The sequence below is a fragment of the Haliaeetus albicilla genome, chromosome 13 (genome assembly GCF_947461875.1).
Source record: "Haliaeetus albicilla chromosome 13, bHalAlb1.1, whole genome shotgun sequence".
NCBI classification, from domain to species: domain Eukaryota; kingdom Metazoa; phylum Chordata; class Aves; order Accipitriformes; family Accipitridae; genus Haliaeetus; species Haliaeetus albicilla.
In genome coordinates, this window is record NC_091495.1 from 4535887 (window position 1) to 4563698 (window position 27812).

Consider the following 27812-nt stretch of genomic DNA (forward strand, 5'->3'; position numbering starts at 1 on the left):
TAGTTTGAAATACAACTTTATTTTTTTAATCAATATGCAATCTACAAAATGTTATTACAAGATTATCAGCATGATCTGTTTATACTTATACTGACGAAAGAACCAAACAAAATTATATTTTCCATTAAAAATAACAGCACTGCTTCAGAGTTATCAAAATTATAGCTAAGAACTACTAACTGCAGCAGTTAGTCACTGTGTTTAGTCAACAAAAAGACAAATAAATGTAAAATAGAGGTGTGGACACCAATACTGCAGCTAAGTCCATCAAGTAAAATAAATGCAACTAAAAGCAACACGTGAAAACACGTTTTCAGATGTAAAGTACTTTTGGACAATTAATACGGAATCTGAGGAAAAAAAGCAAGGAGCGTAAGGATGACAGAGGCTTGGCATCATGTTCAATGGAGTGCACCATCATCCTCATTTCTCAAGAGCTGCTACACAGGGGCAGCCAGACCATCGTTCCCAATCGCTGCAAAGCTTCAGCTTTGACACCCAGTAACACCTCTTTTCCTCTCTTTTGTGCTCTTTTCTGGTTGGAATAAGCAAGCATTGCAGGTTGCTTACTTACTAGCATCAAGAATCTTCTACAGTGTTTTTTTTCTGCCCATTACCACTATTCATTCCTTTTTTTTTTTTTTTTTGCCTCTCGTTTATTCTTAGAGACTTTGATGCAGATCCCATTTTGTCAGTTAAAAGACTTCCATTGAGTTCAATGGGTGTTTGAATCCAAAATCACATCAAGTACCAGTTACCTACAGTAATACAATTAGTATGAGAAAGATGAATGCAAAGATAAAGTTTGTTGGTTTCAGCAAATACAACACTTTGTAAATAAGGCAAACACACTATAAAAATAGCTGTTCTCATTGATTTCGGTTTAAATTATAAAATATCCCAAACCCTTCTGGTCCTTTGTGAAGGAAACACAGATACTACCTAAATACTGCCCCGTAGTAAATGTTAACGAAGTGTCAGCATCTTAAGTGACCCAAACAGTTGGAAGCATTTCTGTGACTGCAGACGCTAGCTGTGGGAAGCAGAGATCAGATACATGTGAAACCTGGTTCCTCACACGATGCCAATGTACCTCATGGGTTATTTAAAGCTGCAGTCCTTCTGCTAGTTGGACACTGAGCATCACAACAGCTTAAAGCAACTGTTCCTCATCTCCGTTCCCCTCCCAAAATTACAGTTAAGACTACTTATAGCCCAGATTTCTAAAGAATCAAAGCCAGTATGGTTACTCACTGTCACCTGCTGTAGCGCTCGTAGAAAATGTTAGCAAAGGGTCTTAAATATTGAGAATATTTGTTCAGTCGGTTATACTCAAGGACGTCAGACAATGCAGAAGAAAGGGGAAGCCAGAGTGCTTCTGCTTTGGCATGTTGCAATAGAATAGGAAGTTAGAATTTGATGGGGGGAAAAAGAGTTAGACAACCCAAACTTTCTTTCACTAAACTATAGCCTGTTTTTAAATATTCTGACAGCGAGGCATACAAACATCAGTTTGCGACTGTACAGGGTAATTATTCAGCCTTAGGCTGCACTAATTGTCAGGTTTAAACTGAAAGCCATGCATTAAACAGAGTAACTTTCTTTCAGTGTGGCAATATTTCTGTGGAATTAATTCCCTGTGATCCTGATCCAATTCCGATTAAAGTTAATGGCAAGTCTTGCAGGCCTCGGATGGAAATCCAAGAGTCTGCAATATAGATAAAGCTGTAGCTTGACCCTTTTATGTTAATGAGTTCAGTAAGGCTGAATGATCATTTGCACCATACCAGATATAATACAGACACACTAGCTGGAAAGATGACTTGTAATGTGGCTGTTCATCACTTAGGCCATTCAAGACAATAGCTCGTATCTTGAGGGGTCAACACTACATGGGCTTCTTAAATACATCCTGAGATGCAGCAGACACCTGACAGAAGAAAAGCAGCCGTTGCTTCTGCAGGACCCGTACCACCACCAGGTACCGAATGCTCAGGAGATGAGTGTTGCAAATGGGGATCCTGCGGTGAAAGAGTTCCAGAACAGCCTGGCTGTCCCTCCTTCTTAAAAACAGAAAAATAGGGGCCAGCTGGGTAAGGCAGGCTTTGGACAATAACCACTGCTAACAGATTTACTGAATTAGCTGTATTAATGCCGATCAAAACAAGTCAGCCTCAGACAAAGGTTAGTGCAGGTATCTGCAACACATATTTTGCTTCCTCTACCTTACCAAGCAAAGAGGTTAATAGATATTGTAGCTCTAGTATAACCATGGACTTCAGCAAGCTGTAGAGCTCTGCTGTGATGCTAAGCGTAAACACTTTGCCCTAGCGCACGCTGTGGCCCTTAGTTCAGCTGAGAAGTATATAAACCAAAATTAAATACGAACAAAACAAACCAAACAACTTGAAGGTCCTAATGGCTCCTCAAGTAAAAACACTGATGGAGGATGCAACAGCTGAGACGTATTTGGATCACTACTACATTCAAATGCTTGCTTAGATTTATAATAATATAATCTGCTAATAAAAAGGGATATCTAGAGAAGCCAAAATACCATAATAGTCTATTTGGGGCTTTGGCAATGCAATACCCATAAAGAACCTGCCCTCAGGACTTACTATGGAATCTATTACCCATTTCATTCTCAGCTTCTAAATGGGGGGAAAAGTTTATTGTGATGAACTAGGTTCATATTATGGCCTTCTGTTTGCTCAGACTGGTAATTTTCTCAGTGCATATCCCACATATTTCTACTTTTGGGGAATAACATTTATCTGTATTTTTACACAGTGTTCATATAAACAGTTACAAGCTGTGACAAAATATAAAGTGAGACTTAGTGCATTACTATATTTTTGTTCTCCAGTAATTTCAATTTGAAGTGAGGATAATTTTAGGAAAACTGCAGGGGGAAAAAAAAAAAAGTATCAGGACCATTTTTTTAATTTCTCAGGCTTTGTCAGACCTGGAATTACAGCCCACAGAAAATGACAAAGGGGATAATGGGTGAGGGGAAGCATTAAAACCTTTCCCTAAATGCCAACAGTTTATTTAAAATACACTTAACACATTGATACAGGATTAATAGCTCAAGCTGCCTGGTGAAGCGTCACAGCTTCACTTCCCTTGCAATTGTCCATTCCTGCATTGTTTCCCCACAGAAAACGCCTTTAGAGTCAGTAGCATGAAACCATCTCCCTTCCCATGCATGGAAAGACTGTCTTAAAAGTTACTCAAAGCAACAGCTCCTGCAGTTTCCAAACCAACATCTGGAATTTGCATCCTAAAGGAAACCCAGAGCAAATAGCAGCAACCAGCCCTTTCTTCAGTTTGTGGGGAAAATCCTCCACTGGTGTAAATTCTCACAGCTTCATCAAATGAAATGGGCCTGGACTGATTTATGCTTGCTGAGGATCCACCCCTTGTCTCACTTGCTGCAGTAGTGAAAAAGATTTGTCTAATGCTGGCACAGAAATTTCAATCACATCTGCCATATGTTTTTTTTGCCCAAGAGATTACTTTGAGTGAACTTATAAAGTGCTGGGGGGGAAACACTCGCAGCCACAGAAAAATGAAGAATATTATTGCAGAGGAACTTTTCCCATTTTACCAATGAAATCACCCAGTTTCCACCTCATTAATTGAGGCTCTTGTCGAGAATAATATTACAACTTGTTCTGTTCACATATATCAAGGGGAGCAGAAACATGAGGGACTTCACTTTTCAAACACCATTAAAAAAAGGTCCTGCTGGATCTTACACAAATGCTGGTCTCCACATAAGTACTCTGGCAGTTTTTATTGCTGAATATTATATGTCCAAGTGACATGAACTCTTTGAGTAGAACCATTAGGTTTCAATACGGAGTATGAGATCATTCCCAAGTTATAGATACACAACAGGAAAATAATATATTACAATCAGTCAATTAAGTGCTCACATCCTGCAACTCTTTACAAGGAGACCTTACTCATACCAGTATTCCCATGACAGGAAGTTTTCTTGAACGCAGGCCAGTCAAACAAGTACTGATTTGCGGAATCAAACCTAAGAGCACTAAAAAAAAAGAAAAAATCAATGACCACGTTTATCCTAAACTAGGTCACTGCGCTTCTTCTAACAATAGAATTTCCTATGTAAATTGATTCCTACTAATACCCTATGACGGTGCCTCCTGTCCTCTTTTACTGCATTAGGCAGTTGCCAGCCTTATCTGGATCTTCTCCATCAAGCCTAATCCACTTCTTTTCAATTTCAACCTGTAGTTAGAAGGCAAACAAAAAAAAAAAAAACAAACAGGTAGAATTAGCAAATAATTGGGCATTGAAAGTGTGAACTGCAACAACAGCATGAATAAAAGCTTTGACACAGAATCAAAACATTTCCAGACCCAACAGATTTCAAAACCACTACTCCCAAAAATAGCTCAACTGAGGAAAAACAACGCTGCATTAGCAGTTCTGTTTTTCAGCATCATCTTTGATCAGACAAGGAATTATTTTTTAATGATTCTTTTGCTCAAAGTCATTATCACAAATACATGTAAGATATGTTTAGAATACAAAGCACATCTGCTTTGCAAATACTGTATGGGGGAGTGGGGAGGAAGAAGAGGAGGAAAACACTGAAAACATAGCCCTGAGAATACCTGGCAATTGTAAAAAGCTTTCTGGACTATGTGTTTCTGGGGTTGCAGATCACTCTCTATGCCCAGTGACTTGACTTCTGTTCCTGAGGCACAGGTATCATGGACAACAAACTGGACAGTAGCAAATGGATACCAGTCAGAAGGTATTTCCTGGTCTGATCCGAGTTCCAGTTTGTAAGACAGGCTGTGTGGATGATCTGAACCTTGGAAAAGAAAAAAAAAAAACAAAACATAACACACCATCAGTTAATTATCTTTTCTTTGTTTACACTGCAAGGTTAATCTGCTTTTTATTAAAGCAGAGCTGTTATGGTATAAGATTTTTCTATCTATCTATAATCTTTTGCTACGTGGGCATAAGGTGGCCCCTTACTAATTTCTGTCTGCTTCAGCACACTTTTCACAATCATTGCAGTTTTACAAATTAATTTACACAAGATTTACCAGATCCTTCCAGCTCCTGATTGACATAAGAGTATTACAAACGTAGGGGTTGGTTGCTAAATTCAGACTGTTAGGCAAGAATCTCAGTTTTCCCTTAAAAATACACTTCTTGTAGAAAAATAAAAACTGGAAGGCCCCAGCTTAGCCAAGGCAGCGATGCTGCCCTGTGTCCAACAACCACCCTTTCCAGAGCACTCCGCTATAGGAATTTTACTGGCACGTTTATTTCAAGTACTACAGCTATCTTGTGTAACATCATTTATTACAGTACGTCTATGGCAGGAAGATAAAGGTGCAGCTCAGGGTGCTGCTCAAACAAGATATATCCCAGCTGCCAGGATAAGGGCTACCTGGACTGCCTTGCTAGCTTGGTTTGTTATTGGGAAAAGAACATACCCCATTTCTTCCAGACAAAAGTATTGCTAAAGTAACTGTCATGTTATAAAGCAGAGTCATGAAGGACTGCCCAAGTAGTGTGGCATATTCTAAATTACTTTAAACCAGCCTTAGATCCTAGGGTTCACTTGCTTTAGCGTTCCTTATATATGGCAATGGTAAGGGAAACCATTTCTCCTTCTCCTGGCACACAGGAAAACCAGGGTGAACAGCCTGCTTTCCAAAGAATCCAAGGTCAGCAGGCTCACTATGTGCATGAAAGCAATATAATATAATATAATATAATATAATATAATATAATATATAATGAAAAGAATCCTTTATATTGCAGCTGCCTCTCCAAATTCTTCAGGGCAAGAAGTAGTAATTCTGCATTTCTCATCCTCTCCAGGATTTTAAGCATCAGCACAGACAACTAACTACCATTTGGCTGCAGGCATAAAAAAAGCAGAGAGAGGATTGGCTGTATTTTGTCAAAGGCAAGCCTGACAGCGTATATTTGGTTCTCATCCATTACACTGAATGGCATTCCGAAGTTCAGGCAAATATCCCATTCTTTATGCACTGGCTTCCTCCCGTGGCAGGAATCAATTTCGTATCAGAATGAAGGAAATACTGAAGATGGAGTTAACATACACTGAGCTTTATCCATCCCGTGGGAAAAATCGCTATAACACTCCACGTCCACAGGCTCACGGGCATTTCATAAGGCAAAAATGAATGAAAAAAGCGACATCTCCGTTGCTCCTGAGAGCCTTGGGCTGGGTGCATCCTCTGGTCTGTGCTGCAGGTTTTCCCTGCAACCTGCCCCACAGCCTGCCCGAGCCAGTTCTGATTATAGGAGGTAATTTACATCTGAGCAGTTTGATGGGCAGAGTTCTGTCACACGTGTGTCTGGCTTCACCAGAGCAAAGTCTAATTCAATAAACTGTCCTCCAGATTTCATTCCAAGTCCGGCATAAAGTCAATGAGTCCCCAAAAATCAAGGTTTAAAGAGCATGAAATTCATGCTTGTCTTAATCATACTCACTGAAATACTTAACATTTTGTTTTCCTTTTGACTAATTATATAATTAGTATAATGAATAATTCCCTCCCTCTTCCTTGCTGTTACACTCAACAGCACAGTTAAAACCTGACTGCCTGGAAGAAAAGGTGAGGGAAGGGGAGAAAGGAATAGGAAGTGTCCCTGGATTATCAGCCCCTGAACTTCAGGTGGGGAGGTCTCCAACTCTTTTTCTCCCCGCTTCTTTTTTCCACGTTTAATAACAACAACAACAATCAGTAGCTTAAAAAGCTGTTTGCTGACTGCAAAAGTGTTCCCCTCCCTGTTCGGTTGACCCCAAAGGCACGCACACAGAAACACAGCAGCATTTACAGCCCCCACTTCGGACGAGGGGCATGCCACTGGACAACTGCAATCCTTCACCACCTGGACTCTGTATGTGGCTGATTTACAAGCATCCCCTGCAGGCTTGCTTCCAGCAGTACATCACATTCAAGCCTTGTCCTAAATGCTGCTTCTTTACATAACTACTTGTAATGTTCAAAGAAAACCTGAACTGGATTTCAGAAAATAGTGCTATATACACACCAGCTAGAATCCTGCACCATGGAAGAGTATCAAACACTGGCCGTGAAGTGTCCCAGGCATCTTTAAAGAAACATGTATCACAATGGAGAGCCAGCAACTGCTCCCCACATGGCACCGGCTACTTCTTTCTACCAAAGCACAGCTCTAATACATGTTCATAATGAACTGGTTACAGAAATTGTAGGAAGAGGTAACACAACTTGCACTCGTAAATGCAAGGGCAGATCCACAAAAGGGACTGGTAGGGGATCACTGCAACAAAAAATGTGTAGGTCCTGAGTTCTGGGAATGAAGCTCCCCTAAATATGTCCAGTACAACAGCAGCTTTAAGGTGACTGGGGAGAAGTAGGTGCCCAGCAATGGCCATCACCAAAGCCAGCACAGAGGGAGAGAAACCAAACTGAGCAGGACAGGCTGGAGAGATTGAATGGAAAAACTTTACCCCTCCTTGCAGACTTTACAACCCACCTGGCACACCAGTCAAGGCACAACGCTTTACAAGCCCACGCACTTAAAAAATGACAACCACCACGCAAACCATGGCCCGTGAGCATAAGCAGCAGCACTGTCACCTCCTTTTTATGTAATAACCTACCGCTCAGTTCACTTGCACATGAATCGGGCTCAGTCACCCACGCAGCTACACGGCAAGGCTGGTATGGGGGTGGAGCAGGAGGTACTGACTGTGATTTGTGCTAAATCAGTGCTCCCGGTGTGTGCGAGACATTACTCACGCCTCTGAGCACACTACAGGACAGGGTCCTTCAAGGCACTAAAGCACAAAGAAACCCAGTTTGCAAGCCCACAAAGGTCGTAGGCAAAGGAGTGCAATGCCGGGGGCACGCAGCGTGTGGCCAAAGTCTCAGGACAGTAAGACAATACACAGAGACAGGTAAAACGATAGCATTAGGGACTTTATTACTGAAAGAGAGGAGGGAACAACGTCAGAAACAAGAGTTACGGCCACCTGCCAACCCCTTGAGAATGAAGTTGGTGCACTAAACAAGCGTGAGGAGGAGATGGTGCTTCATCACTCATGTACACAGGGACAGGCAGATCTGTATACCTCTGTGATGTGGGCCTTGTCCACAATCTGCTGCTGGTCATCTCTTGCTGTGTCCAAGCCCATTTCTCCTGCACTAACACTCCCTTGGTCCACAGTCCCTCTTCCAGACTGCCTGGACATGGTGGAACGAGCCCCTGTTGAGGTGGGACTCTCCATCCTTGAATCTGCCACCATCCCAGCAACAGCTGTGGTGACAGCAGCACCAGCGGTGAAGGAGGCCATAAGAAGGACCCCGTTCCAGAGCCAAACTGTGAGATGTCATCCCCATCTGTGGCACCACAACCCAACTGAGCTGTGCTCCTCTTGGCTCCCAGGACCTGCTCCACTCTCCCGTGGCAGTGCCAGGATACAGCTTGGCAACACACTTACTTGACCTGGTCTTTGTGCTGTTAGCTGGGTTGGGATGTGCAGACTGCACAACATTATCCACAAGTGAAGTGTCCTGGAGAAAATAGCAGGGATTGCAACACTAAGATGGCACGTCATGCCTTGGCCAGGACAGCAGCACACTTTGCCTCTGGGGCTATGGCTGACCAAGGATCTGAGGAGAAAGGGTTTGTTGAAGAGCAGTAACATCTTGTTTGGAGTCCATTTGTGGTAGTAGGAAAATGGTGTAGATCTAAGGGCTTTTGGAGATCAAATTCAGCATCTTCTTGTTGTGGGAGGGAGGCCTGTGAAGAAACAAGTAGCAATGGGAATTGTCTGGAAAATTATTTTGTCTTCTGAGAAAGGGAATCCAGAAATAACCACTGCTTGGAATTTTCCTGGGCAGGTATCTGATGGTAAATGTTGGATGATAGATGTCCACTTGAGCCCAGGCATAAATGGGACATTCCTCATGGTCTGCTATTAAAGGCTGCTCTGTTAGACATGGCACAGTTGTGATTCAGCACCATAGAGTCCTTAAAAAAAAATCCCTGGGCGTATATTCCAGCTAACCCACACCCATGAGGTAGTCTCAGTGTTGGGATCCAGTGAATTCTGGGGTCCTTCCTTTCCCCTGGGTGGCAACCTGCAAAGGCAGAGACGGCAGTTTTGGAATCTGGGTAAGGCTACTGCCCTGGGTCCTCTGGAGCAGCCTCCACTGGACCTTTTTGCCTACTCCCAAAACACAGGGTTCCCCCCAGTCCATCCATCTCCTGTACCAATGTCAATGTCAGAAGGAGGTACTCACCACTTCACTTGCGGAGAAGTTCTTCTGCCCACCACTGGGCTGTGCTAGGAGCATGGAGCAACTTCTTCCCATCCGCTGTCAGACAAAAAAGTGACCGACCAAGACTTTGGAAGACTGTGAGCATTGCCTTAGTTTTCAGCTAAAACTGGCCAGTCCTTGTCATCTCTGCTCCATGAAACTATTGCTTCCCAGGCCTTGTATTACACTGGAGTTAGAAGAAGAAAGAGAGGCTGCATGTACAAAAAGATTCTTTTGCAAAAAAACTGTAATGCTGAAAAAGCAAGATGTTGGCCAGAAACAGAGAAAAGGTAGTGGTGTGGAAAGACAAGTGATGTGGACTAGACACAGTGTAAGTTTGTACACCAAGCTAAGACAAGATATTCAGATGCAAGCCCAGCTATCCAAAACGTGGCCCATCAGACATCGTGGAGACATGACCATCTAGACTGATGAAATCGAATCACTCCTGAAAAGCAACCAGGTAATTTGGGGAGATAACTGAGCTTTTACTAGCTAACTTAGGAGACAGAAACCCTGTGGTTTATGTGTCTAGGCAACTTGTTAAGACTTTTGTGAATTGAGAGATCTAAGTCTCTCCTGGTTTACATCTGAAAATCTGGCTCTTAGTTCCTAAAAATGTTCCAAATTCTTGCTCTCTTCCTCTGAAGAATAACAACAAGAAAGCCAAAACAAACAAACAAAGATTGGTAAAACTATGAAACTAGATTCAAATTGCCATTTAGCATTCATATAGCACTTCACAAACAATTAAACATCCAACTTTGCTGCATCTACTCACACTATGTAGCCCTTATTCACCTGTATGAGTAGTGTTCAGGCAACCTTGATCTGAGAAAGACCCGTGAATCCAAGCAATTTAGGCTAAAAAAAAATGTGCTGGTTATTTTAGTTAAGTAGTAGTCATTCTATTTTTGCCAAAATAGGTCAAGTTCTAAAAGTCTTATTTTCAACATGAAAACATCAACAATTACTAAGAACAGATTTACATTAGCATTGTTAGAAGTTAACAACTCCTGCAGCTATGTCTAAATGGGTGCATTTATCCAACCTTCCAGGAGAAATGCATAGGAAATAGGGGAGTGGGAAGGTACCGGCACCCAGGAGCAGTTTGCAATGGTGCTGGTGCCAGAAGGAGGTGGCTGGGCAGGGATAGAGCCCACCTGACAAAGTCATGGCTTGGAATTTCCACCTAGGCAGTTTAGAAAATAAGAAAAGCAGCAGCTGAAGGTTGCTGGTAACCACATTACCTCCCACACCGGAGCCCCTGCTCAGATGCTGAAAGGCTGCCAAGCAGCCACAAGCTCCCCTGGCTCCATTTCTCTGTGTTGCTTAATCACTGCTTCCTCAGTGTGGCTCCATGATGAAGAAGAGAAGGAGAAATAATCAGCTTAAGAACTGTTGCTTTACACAGCTGCCCAAGGATGGAGGTGTCCTAACAGGAAACACCTCAGGGCACAAACTTACACAGCAAGGGATTAAAACACAGCATTTCAAAGTCTAGTCTCTCTCCAGCTCCCTGGGTGACACAAGTGCATACAGCTTCTCCAGTGCAAAGACTGGCCCCAGTACTGTGCTGAAATCCTAACATGTTCTACATTTCCTTATACGATGCTCCAATTTCACAAATATAGACTCAATTTGCAGAAATTTCATTGGATCAACCCTTTGAAGTCTATGGCTTTTTAACTTTTTTTCTTTCTTTAAGTAATGCTAACACTCTGGCTCCAAACTCTCCACTTATATATCTGAATAAGCATAGGCAGCTTTTAAAAATCTGGGGTATATCGCAGCTCACATCGACTTTGCTTGGCCAGCACTCTTCCAAGGAAGCACTTTAGTAGAATCCAGTGGACACTAACATATTTTGATGTCTGTAAACAGAGTCACAATATAACTGTAGGCAACCTTTCCTTTTCCCTTCTTTTTTTTAAGAAGGCTTGGACAAAGGCTTTTTGAAAGCAAAAGCCTTGGCATATTTTTCTCCCTGCAGTAAACGTATTATGAAAGTTTACATATCTCTATTAGTTTGACTGCCTCCAGATTTTTGGCACGCCTTGGGACAACTCTATTTTTAAACTTTTAACTGCATGCAGAAATCTTGATAGAGAGGTTTAAAATTTGACTGGGCAGTATTACTACCAAAATGTTTTTTCAAATGCATACACACTTCAAGGATACAAATGATTTTGCAGATCTCAGCCAGAGGAATTATTCAAATGTCAAAAGTTTAAGCTACTGGTAGAAAATAATGTAAAGCTGTAGAATGCCACAAAAAACAGTTCTTACTTTCAAATAATATAAAACTGAAGTTAATTGTGCACATCAAATCTTAAGGTAAATGAACTGCAGGGAATTAAAGACTTTGGAAGACTTATAATCTTCTTTAAAATTGCCTGACTAAATTGCTGACTTGATTTTGCAGAAGCAAACTCATGTTAAATAGCAAAGAATATTAAAAGCTACCCAGACAGTCAGTCCCATAAGCCTTGGGAAAACACATGGGTCACAGCAGCACGGTGCAAATCCTTGAAGCCTGGAGTACAAGACACCCATATCTACAGATTTTTGAAGACCTGAAGAATTTTCTTCTGCCTACTAGTTCTCCTGCATCTCTCCATCAACTCCTCTGCCCTCCCAGTCCATTTTCCAGTCTCCCCAAGCCCTCCCTTACTGCCTCTCCTTATCTCGCCTCTCTCTGTCCTTTCTCCCCCCCCAGTTAATTCTGGCTTGGCTCCCTGCCTCGTGTCAGCCCGTCTGCCGATGCTGCGGCTCCTCTGCTCTCCCGCTGCCCATCGCTTGGCAGCCACCGGCACCCTCTCCGAGCACAGCGTGAGATACCCGAGTAACAAGCAGCATGTAAAAGGGAGGGCTCAGCCAATTCGGGAGGAACTATATGGCATTAGCCACAGGTCCAAGCCGACCAGAGCTTTTTCCAAAGGAAAAGAAGGGGAAGAACAGAGATGGCATTAACGCGATGTCATTTCCGAATCTGACCACAGTAGCGTTTGTGCCGTTCCCCCCGCGGTGCGCATCAGTAGGAATTGAAAGGCACAACTGCTCAAGGTTTGAGAGACCTCATCGCCTAAGCAAGACCCAGTCTGCACACAAAAGGGACCAGTATTTCCATGCAGCATCATTAGGAAAAATACTAGCTCTCATCTGCCAGTAGCCATGCAGTAATTCATACTCTCACAACTGCCACATTAGCATGTTGATGTAGGATGCTTTCAAATGCAGTTTTAATACCAAAAGCAATCTAGTTCATATATAAGCTCAGGATAATATTCCCTTTTCATTTGCTCCTGCCCCAGTTTTTCTGCTGATCTGTTACTTCTGCAACTGAAATATCAATCACAATTAAAATATCATATATCAAACTGTAAAAAAATAAAATAAAATAAAGTCATAATTACCTAACCAACAGGTCAGCTCAAATATAACTTACAATTAGTTAAAAATGAGCAAAAAAAATCCTCAGGAATTTTTTTGCTTTTACTTTTTTTTTTTTCTTCTTTTTTTAATAGTCCTGAATGTTAACTCTCACCTGCACACACATCTAGCTGTCAGAACCTGAATGGATGTGTCAACTTAGTACTAGCATACCTGAAACCAGGACTTAAGATTAAATCTTTTATAGACATTTTAAAGAGGTAGTTAGTCCAGATAGTTAGGATACTACGAGACTAGGCCAATCCATTTGTTAATTCTACACACTTATCCCCTTCTTAAAAGTACAGATTTTACAGATATTTTAGGCAAAATGCTTTAACAGATGCCCTTGTCTTACACAGATTCCCAAAGCCTCAAATACACATAATGCATATCCAAGCAAAGGATCAAATGCCTTCACTCTACAGAACTTGAAGCAGAACACTGTATGCCTCAAGAATTTTTATGTCTTTAGAAAAATACTATATAGGGCTATTAATCTGGTAATGTGACTAAAAAATGGAATTTTAAACCCATATGTTTGTATTTTCCTTCTCCAAAAAGTAATATTTTCTCCATTAGATTAAGGTAAATTAACTATTTTACTTAGTGGGAAATTAACAACTTCCACGCGCACAACTATAAACTTAGCTGGTTTTATTGCTGCAAGTTTTTAGTGAGGTACCACCATCAGAGAGAAATGGGAGTAAAGTGGGAGGCGTTTTTTGTCAGTGCAGTTATTGCCATGGATGTACAATCGTCATGCACAAACCCATAAAAGAGGTAACGGATATTGGCCTTTGCAAAAGCACAGTCAACTTCCTACAGCAAGTGTGACCACAGTACCTTCTAGTGATGTATCATACCTACCGTTTCTTAAATGATGCTAGAAAGCCAAGACCCAACAGTTACAATACCACCTTTTCTATTAACTCTGTGATATTGGGTGGGCAAATCATTTTACCTACCAGCGTTTGCTTCCCATCCCACCATTGCCCAGCTGGTATATGCGAAGCATAAACCCTTCCCTCTTTCTTACTACAGACTTGAGGTTTACTCAGAATGCTGAGATCCACTTCCATGATATTGCACACTTATAATTACTGACAATAATACACCTGCCTCCATCGAATAAATTAGGAAAATGTCCTAAAAAAAAAAAAAAAGGCTATATTCTCTTTTTCCTAAAAGGTTACTCCAGCTTTTACCAATACCACCGCACAGATAAAGATCCAAACTATGGAAGCTGATGGAGGTACACAAGCATAAAAACAGTGCACCCAAGCCCATCATTTTATAGCACAAATTATTTACTTGAGTTTTTATCTGGAAGCCTGTCTATCTTCCACACAACAGCCCGGTAGGCACTCTCGTATTTTGCTGTTCCAACCGAGACTTGTATCACAGGATCAGATTCAACCTCGTGTAAAGCGCCAAGGCATGCTCTCCTATTCATTTTTGCTTTTAGGGACTTCTGCCTTTGGAGGTTCATGGTCCAAAGTGCTTTGACCCACTGCGTGGGAACGGGAAAGCGTATCATAACATTTTCACAGTATTTCACATAGGGTAAACGCGTTGGGATCAGAGCAGTTGAAGACATGTTTATAAAAGCCTGAAGTTCAACGTATGCCCCCTGAACCACTACCGCAGCTTTCACGGAAAAGGGAAGGTCTTGCCCATTATACCGTGTCGTGAAACGCATCAGTTCCAGCCTACAGGCATCGGGGGGCGTAAACTTAATAATTCGCGATTGCTCGAATTCCTGCGCTTTGACGCAGTTATGGAAATGGCAATCAAGAATATCAATCCATTTCTTCTCCTCCTCCTTCTCGAAGTAACGCTCGTCCCTCTTCTGGAGCTCCAGGTCATTCAGGGTTAGAAAGCAGTCGGCGCTTCCGTTCACAAAACACAAGCAGTAAATGTGCGTGATGACAGCACTTTCTACGAGTTTTCCTTCTGCCTTAGTGACTTTCCCCCAAAAGTTATCCACTATTTCCAGAGTCATTTCTTGCTCTTCATAATTCCTCTTCTGTCTAGAAACAGTAGGAAGTTTCATAAGCTCTTCCTCGACCGTTACGAGGAAATCGGTGAAGTCGTTATAATCTGTGGTGCCCAGCTTCAACATCTGCTCAACCTCCGGCTCATGGATCACTTCTACTTTGGGATGATACCTCCTTTTCTCTGCGTAAGACACGCACTCAATCTTCACAGTATGGATTTTTCCTGAGACATTATAGCTCTCTAATTTGGGCTCGGACAGCTTACAGTGTGGCTGCAGCTGGAATTCCTTGAAAGGTTTCTCCAGGCCTTTTTCATAATACATCTGCAATACACCTCCGGCTAGGACGCTAAGGTAAATAGGGCCCCATTGCCGAGACGACATCATGTTCTTCTTTTCAGGAATCCTCAGCATGAACGGCCACCCATCCACTTTCCGGCTCCTGAAGAGGCTGCGTGGGACAGCGGGGGAGAGCTTGTGCCACGCGTGAGCGCTGGAGACGGGTGGGCTTCCCGCAGCATCAGAGCTATCAGCTTGCAGGTGTTCAAGCCGCTCACAGATGTAGCTGAAGGAGCCCTGGTTAAGGCTTTTCTGATCATGGCAAGTTTCTTTGTCTTTAGGATGACAGGCGCTCCTGTCGAGCGCTTTGTCCTTTCTGTGTGTGCTAACACTAGCTGGCGACGCGCTGAGGGAGCATCCTTCCTTCCAAAAAGGACTGGAAAAAGCACAGTCGCTCTGGAAGTACGGGAAGCGCCCCGGTGCTGATGACGACTCTCCTAACTCCTCGCAGCTTCCTGGCGGATTAGGGCTTCCTTCCTCTGTCGATTTGGAGACCAAAGTCTTAACGGGATGGTCATTAGGCAAGGTGTTCAAAGGAAGGCTGCTCCGTTTCTGCGAGGTTAGGGATGAGCAAGTCCCGGGTGACGGAAGAAGGTTAACGTTTGCTGGCCATTCAGGGATGGGATAAAGGATGTGAATCCCAGGCTTTGGGATGCATGGACTTCCTGGGTAGTCTCTGGTAGGTGTAGTAAGTGGAGAGTTGCTGGGGGGGCCAGGACTTAGGTAGAAGTCAACTACAGGAGACGAGAGCGGAGTGCTGCCTGTAGAAGATGACCTACTTGAAGACTCATGCACACTAGACAGATTGAGTTTAAGGCCATTTGCTTTACAGCTACTCTGATTATCAACTGATTTCTGAGGTGACTGGAAGAGCGGCTCGTCATCAAAGGTGACCCAATTTGCTGGATTTGTGGAACACATCTTGTGGAGAAACTTGAGGCACTTGCACACGTATCATCCACAAACCATCTATGAAGAAACAGACATAAGCAGAAATAAATTCTCTTGAAAGACAAAACGAACCCAACCCTTATAAAATTCAAACCACACAAGGCTCAAAATTTGCATGCCATTCACAAATCCAGTGTACTTTGTGTTTTACATGTATAATCTGAGATAGCCATGTAGAAACAGATAAACTGCCCATGAATCCCCGCTGCTCTCCCAGGTTGGGGATCAAAGGGAGATCTAAGCTTTATGGGCTGTTCAGAGCATCTGTTGTATGCAGCCTCCAGAACAGAGAGAGCAGAAAGTCCCGTAGCGGTACAGGACCGCTTGCATAATAACACTTTCTACTGTACAGCTTATGTGTAGCTTGGAATATGGACAGAGATTTTCCTTTCTAGGCATCTGCTCCAGGTGAGGTTTCCCCTCCTTCCCCCCATTAAACAAAACGGCATTTTACTAAGAATGGCGCAGCTGTTTCCAAAAACAAAATTAGGAGGGTGGGAGAGGATTTCGTTGTTGTTGTTGAAAAGCTGTAGCAACTCAGTGCTGGTGGCAAAGGTACGCATACTACAGCCATCAGGGCAAAAGCAGCCCACCAAGACAACACGCAATGAGCAGCCAGTTCCTGACGTCTCTCCAAGGCAGACGTTCTCCTCCTGCAATGGACAGAGGCAACGGGGCGGTTGCACGAGCATCCCCAGCTCAGAGGCAGCGGGGAGCGGGTTGTGGCCACCAGAACTGGCCTGCCACTCAACACCCACTCCATGCTGCTATCTGAAGTGCCTCCTGCCAGGAGCAGCATGCGTAGACTGGTCCCAGACGCCTTCCAGACCTGGGCAGGAATCGCTTCACATCAGTTCCTTCAACCCTGACTTACGCTCTTAGAGACTGGACACATTGGGGCGGAGTGGTGGAAAAGCATTAGACTTATAAACAAGAAAGTTAGCCCTAAGGATGAGCGATACATCCCTGTTGAAGGGTAGACTACAAGCATCCACTGGACATAAAATGGTGGTGAGACACAAGTCAAGGCCAAGTAACAACATATGCGTCTGCTAAGCACTGAATTGGCTGGCGGCCTGGAAAAAGTACAGGTCTTTAAAGCAATTAATAAACTACACTTCATCAAAAAAAGTATCTTTGGTAAAGGGCTCAGCTAGATGTCCTCGGAGCAGGACCGCAACCAGTAAATAATTAACCTTGCCCTCGTGGTTTTAAATCATGCACTGAAATGTAAATGCTGACTGTATCCTTATGCAGGGTATGTCATCCCCAAAGTTCTTCCTCCCCACTGCTCCTGACTGATGAAGAAGCGAGCAATAAATCGCTAATGACTGAGGAGGAATCGAGTACAATGAAGCACCACAGGGCACACATAAACATCTTTCATTTGATAAAAAGTTATTCTTGTTATGTCAGAACATATTCGTGTTTGCCTGAAAGCACAAGGAAGGCAAAGTTCATATAGAAAAAAGCACCTGCACATACGTTACTCTGTCAATTAAGGTTAGATAACGATGACTTAAAGCTATTCCCCTTCGTGCACAGCCAGCCATATTTAGGCTGTTTATTAATTGCAGGGCGCTACAGCATATAATCACGTAACCACAAAAGCCATTCTTTATCTGTAGCATTTGGAGAACAGTTCGTTTCTAGAGATGCCAAAGTTCAGCCAAGTGAAATCTTATGCTACGAGTCATTATTTTTACCATTTCCCCACTATTTTTCAACCAGTTTATAGCTGCTAAGAAAGTACCATAAACTGTGGCACAGCCCACTCAGTCTGCAGCCAAGCAAACAAGAGCTTGCAATGGAGAAGGACTCTGGTCCTTCATTAATTTTTGAACTCTCGACCTTTTTGTTCAGTAAAAATATTTGCACTATGCTAGTTATTTTATAAGCATTCTCCTCTCCACTCACAAAGAGAGAGAGAGAAGGAGCAAACAAGTTACAAATCACTATCATAGCTCAGACACACAAAACTACCAGTGTACCCTTCACCCACACAATCACTTCATCAAAATAAAGTGTAGCAGTGGAAAGAAAAATCACAGCCATTTGTTCTCTGACTTGGTCATCATTTTTTCCTCCCGTTCCACACCCTACTCCTCCCCGCCCTCCAGTTGACGGCACTGCTCCTTCAGCAGTATATAGTGGTTATTTCTAGATCGGGAAGTTTCAAAGTTTTCAGACCTTGCTTCGTCTCAGCAAGCCTCGTTTGTTAACGACAGCTTACGTGATGCTAACTCGGAGCGTGTCTTTTTTCTGCAACAGCCGGGACCGTGGGGCACGCTGGTAAATGGAGAGCATTAGGAAGCGGCCTCAAAGCCTGCCATTAAAAACTCCTCCGGCATTTAGAAGAGATAAGCGGCTGCCAGCGAGAGAAAAAACCACACTGAGCGAGGGGAGAGAAAGCCTTTCTCTCCGGAGGGGCTCCGGGGACGGTGCAGGGGTACGGCGTGAAGCTCTGCGGAAACGACGGCCAGTTCGGCAGCCGGACGAGGCGCAGCGATTCGGTACGGCCGCAGCCGCGCTGAAGGGACAAATCACAAAACACCGAGATGCGCCAGTGAAAAAGAAAACATAAAATGGGACTGTAAGTAAATACAAATGTTGTTTACAGTAAAGAACACATTTTGCAGCCTGTTTCCCTCTCCTGTTAGAAATGAAGTTTTTCAGCGTCCTTTATTATTTCCAGATGTCGATTTTTTTTTCCCCCCAATGTCTGTTACTGTTCAGTTTTTAAAATGTGATGTTACAGATTATTTGGCAGGTTTTTTTCCTGTTACAAAACATAAAGGTGTTTGAAATTCACCTGCCAAATATTTAACTTCAGTCAATAAATGTCTATGAAGAAAACCGCTTTCACAGATGGAGCTTTCATCTGCCGTTACAATACCCTCAATGTACCTGTCAGAGGCTGTAGGTTTCACCTTTTATTACTGTTCCAGATATGTGTTTTAGAAAAAAAAGATACTGATGTTAACAAAAACACACATGCAAGAAGTAAGCATTGAAATAGATAGCAGTTCCCCAAAACTTGACTACTAGGAATGGAGAAAAAAATCCAAATGGATCTTTAAAAGCTGTTTGTATAATGCCATGCTAATAAAAGGAAAATGCACCCTCTCGTGTGTTATGGGCAGCACCATTCATCTGGTATTAAAAAAAAAAAAAAAATTAGCCTTATGCTACTTTACGTAGCTTGTTCTCTGATGCTTTTACATCTGCACAACACAATAAAGCAATCCTTTCTCTCAAGTTCTTCTTTGTTCTAAAAAGTGCTCCATATTCCTTCTTAAGAATTAGGATGTTCTTCCTCAAAATTGCAGTGAACTCAGGCTTCGGGATAGATGTGTTTTGCCTCCAGAAGGCTCCCATGGGACCCACGTAAACATAACCCAAATGTTTTGGGTAAGAGGAAAACGATACAAGATGCCATTGATCTCCATTACCACATGTTATGCGGCCCATAACATTTAAATTACAAGCATGTGTGGTATCTCGTTCAGATATGCGACAGGAAATACCATTTTTAGAATATTGAAACGGCAAACAAAGAAGCTGGCTGAAATAACAGTTGATCCTAAATGCATCAATTCCAGTGAACCCAAAAGCTGCAACTCATCTCAGTTCATCCTCTCCTGCCTGAAAACAATCTTCCCATTTATCAGATTAACTCAGTCCCTCAGCGTTTAATGAACAGTAGTTGCGGCTTAATTTCTTCATTTTAATACCTCGAGGATGTAAGGAAGAGAAATCCTATCCTATTATTGGGAGATTTTATAGGCTGTAGCTATTACTGGGTCCTTTGTTGCTTCAAAAATCCCAGATCAAATCTGCAACAAAAATACTGCTCAGCTTTTGTGCCTTGCTGGGGGTTACCGTTACCGCTTCCTACAGCGAAACAGAAATAACACCCTCCTACTTGCTCCAAGGTGCAATTCAAGGTATTGACTTTGGTACTTTTAATCCAGGTACAGCTTGGTCCTCACCTACCTGAGGATGCTGACTTGGCATCCAGCCTCCGCGGCAGGGAAGCAGCAGCATCTGCACCAGCACGGTGCACGACTGAACCCCCTGAGCATCTCGCTCCCAGGGTCTTCCCTAACGTTTGGCACCAGTTAAAACCCTCAAGGGCATCCCTCTGGATTTAAACACAAAGGTCCTTTTTTCAAATAGTGGAGGAGCATGGGGTCAGCTAATGGGGAATGGCAGGGAAACACCTCCCTTCTGCAAAGCACAAAGCAAGAAAATGCAATATTTAGTAGATGGTATTCACATTCCAAAACACACAGAAAAGCATAATTTTATAAATACATTCCTCATTGCCTCTCTAGCTCCAGAGGCCATTGTGGCTTCAAAACTGTTCAGCTATACATCCTCTAAATAAATTCTCTTTGCAACACCTGAGCACGTACCTTACACGTGCCACTTGCATGGTGGGGTCTTATTGGGCAAATATCAACCTCGTGAATTGTTTCAAGCTCAAAAAAAAGCAGACTTACCTACACACAGTGTGACAAAACAGTTAAATAATCCCTTCAAAATAAGCTGAGCTCTTCGCACGAGCTACTGCGTTTGTGGACAACACCTGATCGTTGTATTTCCAGCCTTCCAAAACGACTATGGACCCCATACACTACTACACAACAATTATATTTCCAGGAACAACATTGTCCATTGCACATAGGCTATATAGAAATTTAATGCAAAACTCTGCATACTGTGCACGCTGAGGTGAAGCTGTCCCATAATGATACCATATGAGTTGTTACCGTTTCTTGTACAAATATGTAGACAATTCCTCAAGCGTTTTGCCATAAAGTGTAATAGTCTCACAGGAAAGTAGAAATTCTCTGCAGTTTAAGCAATAAAGCACATATGGTATACAAAATACCCTAAACGTTTGTAAGCCCTTGTGATATCCTAGTAAAATATGGCAGATTTATCTCTGTATTTTACAGCATATTCTTTGTATCACCGTTTTGTTTATTACTTAACTATGCAAAACCTTGAAGCATACAGTCTACGTAAAATACTGCTTGATTTATGTTGATTTGCCTCAAATTTTATTTTGAGACTGCATATGGCTGCACTTCTATTTAACTCTGCTCTACCTCTCCTAGACACACACACACAAAAAAAAGTTCTCCAACCTATACCCCTGAAATAAATATAAGCAAAAGGCACAACTGACGGGAAATAGGAATTTCTTGGCTTTTGCTTGTATTTGGGATGCATACATGGATTAAGTCTCCCACTGCATTACTCATTACTCTTAGAAAACAGGGAACTGGTGTAACAGTCAAAAATATACACTGACTTCAAAGTGTAATGTGAACTTGTATTTACATTGCTCACTCTCTGGGGCACAGGCACAGCTGGGAGAAGTTCGGAGCTCACAGCTAATCTGTTTAATTTGGAATTCCTTACTCTTGGCCCCAAGAGCTTGAGGAATTAAAGCTTTCAGCTTTTGACAGTGCACATGTCCCCAGAGCAAAGGCAGGCATAACTCTTGCAAACACCTCTCGCTATTCCTTGTTTCTGCCTCGAGTCAAAGGGGAGTTTACAAATAAGGCGGTTGGTGCTTGCACGTGCAAGCATGAAAAAATTAACATTTTTAAGGGCATCAACACAACACGTCACAGTATGTTCCCAAGCGGAGATAACGCCTACTTTCCTCGCTGGAGAAAAGGATATCACAGAGGCTGAATTAGCCTCTAGCGAGGATGGCATCACCCAGATTGGGACATGGGGGGCTCACCACCACAAAAGCAAGTACCGACGGCTACAGCAGCGACACTCTCTGTGTGCCGGGAGAGCGTCCAGTGGTCGGGAGGGATGCTACGCAGAGGCACCGGACAAAGGAGGCCCGAAGAAATGCCGGCTCCTCTGCCTCTCAGTCACGTCTCATGCTTTAAAGGCTGTAAGCAGATATGAGATTCACACGGGAGGGAAAACCTACGGGAAGCTCTCAAATGAAAAATGAAAGAAAAGCAGCAGTGCTGCCTGATTCACACCTCTGCTAACTGTTCTAGCCTGTTCAGCTGTGGTTGAAGTGGGTCCTCCCCAAAGAAGTAGCTCTTCTTGCTCACAACAGCAGGTTAGATGGTGAGGACCTCCCAGTTTATATGAAAATTTAGCATAGCTATTCAAAACAATTCCCATTTTTGCCATGAAATAATCACCCAAACCTCAGCTGCTGTGCACTGTAAATAAACGCCTTTTCATGTCTAGATCCATTCTAGGAGACCTTCCCTAACACTCAGATGTGAAGTCATTTCAAAGCTGCCTCAAAAAGACAACAAAACAGCATGCATGATTGGTCTTGTGTGTAACACGATCGGCTTCAACCAGTCTCCCCACATACTGTAAGCCCCGATTCCCACACCCCCCCTCGCCCTGCTCCAGCAGTCACACCACCACGGGTGAGTCAGACCAGCTTTCTCCTTCAGTATTTTCTTAGTTGGGAATAAAAATCAAGGCAGGAAAGCCTAGAAACAATGTTTTACTGGAAGTGCTGGTAGGATTTTATGGGGACATGCCAGAGATGCTTTCTACAGGAACAGAGAGCTTTTCATAAATCACTGCAACACAGTCACCTGGGATCTGCAGCACCATTCCTCTCCAGGCTTTTTTGCAGAGTTTGTTATCACAAATGTAACTTTCAGAATGGGCTAAAAAAACCTAAATAGAATCAACTAAAAAAAATAAACTAAATGAAATAAACTAAACTAGAAATCTAATTTAAGTGTCATTAGGAAAGATACCGGAACGGAGACCTGAAGCTGCTCTTGCAAGTCACTCGAGTTTCTCCATCAGTGCATGCAGCCAAGCACCGAGCTGCAAAAAACAATAGTAGTCCTCTTACCCTAAAGGCCACCTCGCTGACCTGAAGGGAACGATAAAGTTACTTGCAACAATTCCTACACTGCCTGCCGTGACTTAACCAGTATGCAGACACATTACAAAACGCATGAATCGATGAATGCAACAGCACAGAGAACTCAATCAAAAGCCAATCTCCAGCTACAAAATGTTCAAGGATCATAGTGCTCGCAACGAGCACTTTCTAACTTAAAAATAAAATAAAATAAAATAAATTTCCCAATCCACAGCTACATGTCACTATGTTGTTTCAAGAAGATGCAATCACATCTTGCATCACACACCACCAACTCTGGATAATTCTAGTGCATAAGAAAGAGCCAGAAACAGGTACACTTTGTAACCTGTAATTTTTTTTTTAAATGTAACGAAAGTGGCAATAAAGGCGCTTATCTCTGCTGTATCATCAGGTCTAACCACAAGAATGGCAAACACCAGTACACGACACAAGTCTAAGCATCTTTCTCAGGTCCATCTGTTCTAACTTCTCAGCCACTTCCTTCGGAAGACACTCAGAAAAGAGTCCCAGCTCAGATTTCCAGCATTTACCTGTTCACAGGGTGGATTCCTGTCTCGGAAGGTGACAGACTGACTGTGCCAGGTCTAAGGAACGTATGCCTGGTAGCACATGTGTCTGTGCATCGTTGGACTCCAGGTTGGTAACTGAGAAGGCAGGACGGGGGGCACCCACGCTCGTGCCCCATTTGCTGGCAAATGGGATGGTCAGGAAAAACCTCAGGAGGACACAATCTGCTATCAAAGGCAGTAGGAGCATTACTACTAGCTCGAATTAAACCACAAAATGTTATACTTTCATACTGAACATCTTTAACAGAAGAAAACTCTCTTTTCCTAGAAGAAATAATAAAAAGCATGATCAAATCAATATTAACTACTCCATGTTTTTATTCCCTTCCTTCCTGGATAGCACAGGGTCTTCTAAGACACATCACTTGTGTGCAAGATGTGATAGCATCTTCTCAAAACAAAATAGTTACATGTAGCTGTGGCTTGGGAAAAACTTCTTCCGATGTTAGAAAGCGCTGGTTGCAAGCCCGTGATCCTTAAGTGGTTTGTAGCTGGAGATTGGCTTTTCGTTGACTTCTCCATGCTGTTGCACTGAATTTCTTCCTATTATCTGGTTAGACAAGACATGTAAATCATTCTTAATTCACTTCACCGTGCATACGCACATTTCTCTCATGTATACAACACACCTCTCCACAGGCCCTTTCTTCTTCCTCCAGATGAACCCCCCCAATTAGAAGATGGACGGGGGAGAAGAGGCTGAGGTTGCTGGGCTGTCGAGCTGCATGGAGCAGCGTGGGTGCACCCCTGAAAGGTGCTTCTGTTCCCACTCCCATTCAGTTTACTCAGCCAGTCCTGCTTTATCCTCTCTGAATCGCACTCCTCTTCAGCATCACCATAGTGACTGCATAACTTACCCTCCGTAGGCAGATTTCGGAGAGCCAATGGACAGCTGCGGAAAAGTCTCATGTAAACTGTTTATTGACACAAGCTGACACTTTACTGTACAGAAGGTTGGGATTTGTTTTAATTAAAAAAAAAACCAACAAAACAAAACACCAAACCCTCAGCATAGTGCTCCGGCCTGGACGAGACAGGAAAATGAACCTATTTTTATTTACAGTGCTTCTGCAGGTCACTAAATTAATGGAACATTACTGCACCTACTGAAGCAATTTTTAACTGTGTTTAGGAAACATGTTATTATTAGGAATGCACAAACATCCCACAAAAGTACTCTGGTCACGGCAGGGCTGCAGAGGGCTCTGGCAAGTAGTTTAACATCACAAACCCCTCCCTCTGCCCTCCCCTCCCCCTGAGCAGAGGCAGAGATTTATAATATGCTACCAAGCAGCAGAAATGCAGTTATGGGTGGCTGTCCTGCTTCTGTAAAGTCAACAGCCTTTTTTTTCATAGGATTAAGCAGCCCTCTGGATGAAAAAAAAAAAAAAAAAAAGGCCTGAACACTTTGGCATACGGATCACATCAAATATTAAACTGGTCACGGTCAGAAAAAAATTTAAACCTGGTCCTCTGCTAGTGCTAGTGTTTGCAGTGTCCAAGGGAAGCGATGGATGAAATGCCACAAAGAATACACAACACAAAAATACACTTCCAAAACTCTTGCCACTAATCTCAGCAGTGAATAATATAAAGTAGGGAAGCTAATAGAAATACTATATTTAGCATATTCACATCATACATTTTCCTGGGTTTTTTTTATCCACATTTAAAACTATGTCATGCTTTAGTGCCCAAGAAACAAGCGCTAATACCTTCCCAGAGACTAACACATGACATAATGTTTGCAGAGTTCTTCTAAACTGAAAAAGTACTGCCTGACACCTATTAGGAATATTTTCTGACAGACCAACTCTCTCCTAAACTGCAGGACACTCCCCTTCTCCCTGCCTTAAAGCCTTATAAGAATACTAGCACTAATGAGGAGGAGGGTCACAATTAAATTCTTCTTTGTTTATTTGGACAGAGGTATTTTTAATAGCTACTGATGACAGTCATGTCAGGAAGTATAATTCATAATGCAGTCAACCCAAAAAAGCCTCATCTGGGTTCCTCTCCAGAAGTTTTTTAAGATAGACGTGTGGGTAGTCTGGCTTCCTGAAGCAAAAGACTTCAGCTCATATTTATACTGACCAAAAACACAAGAAAAGGAGTGGTGGACCAGAGGAATCTTGTTTACCAAAACATGGAGTAAAACACTGTCCACAATAGTGCATCTCTATTCATGTAACTGGGTGTACTTCATGTTGGAGTTAACATTCACACACAGAAAAACTTAGAAGTTTACATTAATTTGCTATTTAGAGATCTGGATTTGGGCAGTGATATCAAAAAGCTGGGCCATTAAGCTTACAAATGCCAGTAATTTTTAAAGTGATAGAAAATAACATTCTTTCTCTGTGCAGAAGGAGATGGGGAGAAAGAGGATAACCGAATCTGAGCATGAAACAAGGACCTCGTACCTGCCTTCGGGCAGAGCTGCCCAGTGGTGTGATTTACAACTCCAGCCATGCTCACCATTGCACAAACTACTTCTGTGTTCAACTACAGCGAGTTACAGAGTACAGTGCTAAGTTCTCCTCTCCATGTGGCTACCCATACATATAGTCAAGAAAGCAGCTAATCTTTTTTCATAACATTTTCTTGGGGTGGGTGTATTTTCAGGCACCACCAAGCCAGGCAACGCAAGGTTTTGTCTTCAGCTACCTTTTTTCCTTCTTCTCTTACAGACGTAGCAGAGTATCAGCCCCCAGATAGGGAAAAGTGAGTTAACAGCAAAATGAACAGTTCATATTTAAGAGCCTCAGGCTCCAAAACTTCTGTTCCCTCCTCCCCAGACAGTCATTACTGCTCTCCCAAAGAAAGCTAAGTCCTGTTTGCAGAGAAATCAGTGAGGGTTTCTAGGGCGCTCCACCTCAGAGAAAAAACATTGGGGAAAGTAAGTGTAGACTTCTGTAATGTAACTTTCACTGGGCTCCCACTAAATACCTTAGTCAGCATTTTCCCTAGCACATTTCAGAACTGCTCTTCTTTGCCACAAGTATCAGAACACCTACATCTTTAAAAAAAAAAAGCTTCCTAAAAAGTCCCCCTTCAGCGAGTACTTATTTAAAGCCAGAAAGTGAAAATTTGCTATATTCTTTCTCATCTACAGTATGCTTGAAATACCATCTCTAGAGTTTGCACTAAGGGTGTATACGGTAAGTGCAGGCTAATCATTTCAGCCCCGTGCGGCACATCCTTCTGCATCCGCTCTGGTTGTTTTCCCAAAGCCCTACACCCCGCTGTATGTATGGGAGAGATTTCTGCAGCAACGATTTCAAACACCGGGAGCCTACACGCATAGTTTAGCATCATCAGCTGAACCACTAGAAAATATGAGAAAGGCTCCAGGAATTTGTTTCATTTCAAGTATTACATAAAAAACCCTCTTGATTGCCCCAGTCTCCTCCCTAACAAGGCAAAAGTCATGGGAACTTGATCCTGTGGGATGCCCGTCACCCAAACCCCACCGATTTCCGCAGCGGTTCAAAGCTCTGGGTACCCCACACAAAGCCATCCCCTTTTCATCACTTCTGCTTTAAAGAAAAGGAAAAATAAAAAAAAAAGGAAAGAAGAAAAGAAAGGGGAAAATAAAGAAAAAGGAAAAGAAAAAAATGAAAGTTGAAAAAGAAAAAAACAGGAAAAGAAAAAATTAAAAAAGAAAAAAGAAAAAGAGCAAAAGAGAAAAGGGGAAAAAGAAGAAGACAAAAAAGAGAGAAAAGAAAAAAGAAGAAAAAGAAAAAAGGAAAAAAGGAAGAAAGGAAGAAAAAGGAAAAAAGAAGAAAAAGAAGAAAAAGAAAAAAGAAGAAAAGACAAAAAAGAAGGAGGAAAAGAAGAAAGAAGAAAAAGAAAAGAAAAAAGAAAGGAAAAAGAAAAAGAGAAGAAAAAGAGAAGAAAAAGAGAAGAAAAAGAGAAGAAAAAGAGAAGAAAAAGAGAAGAAAAAGAGAAGAAAAAGAGAAGAAAAAGGAGCCTTTTTTTTTTTTTTTTTTAAATCCTGTTCTTCAACCAAAACAAAGCAGCCCCATCCACCGGCCCGTTTCAAGCCAGGACTTGTGCTGCGCCTCCACCAACCGGGAAAATTCCACTTTTGACGGAGCCCCCTCCGCGCCCCGGGGGGGACCCGCTTCACCCCCTCCCCGCGAACAACCCCTCCGTCCCGGGACGGACCCGACCGACCTCCGCTCCGCTCCTTACCCACCAGTCACTGCCTCGGTGCCGCCATGGGGGGACCGTCCGCCACCGGGAGAGGCACCGGCGGGGCGGGGGGG

At 42.7% G+C, this 27812-nt stretch overlaps 1 protein-coding gene across 4 annotated transcripts; it reads right to left on the minus strand.

Moving 5' to 3' along the window:
- STON1 (stonin 1) lies at positions 1–27812 on the minus strand. 4 transcript variants are annotated; one of them, XM_069799927.1, is made up of 5 exons: positions 27743–27812; positions 14091–16083; positions 4653–4855; positions 4163–4263; positions 1–4060 (listed from the first exon to the last, which is right to left on the minus strand). In XM_069799927.1, exons 2-4 carry the CDS (start codon positions 16033–16035, stop codon positions 4189–4191), a joined length of 2223 nt encoding a protein of 740 aa, XP_069656028.1. In that variant the 5' UTR covers positions 16036–16083; positions 27743–27812; the 3' UTR covers positions 1–4060; positions 4163–4188. The 4 variants fall into 4 exon arrangements, 3 of the variants coding, with proteins under 3 accessions (XP_069656028.1, XP_069656029.1, XP_069656030.1); XM_069799928.1 differs by having other exon boundaries at positions 27739–27809; XR_011327378.1 differs by lacking the exons at positions 1–4060; positions 4163–4263; positions 4653–4855 and adding an exon at positions 7980–9164 and having other exon boundaries at positions 9327–16083.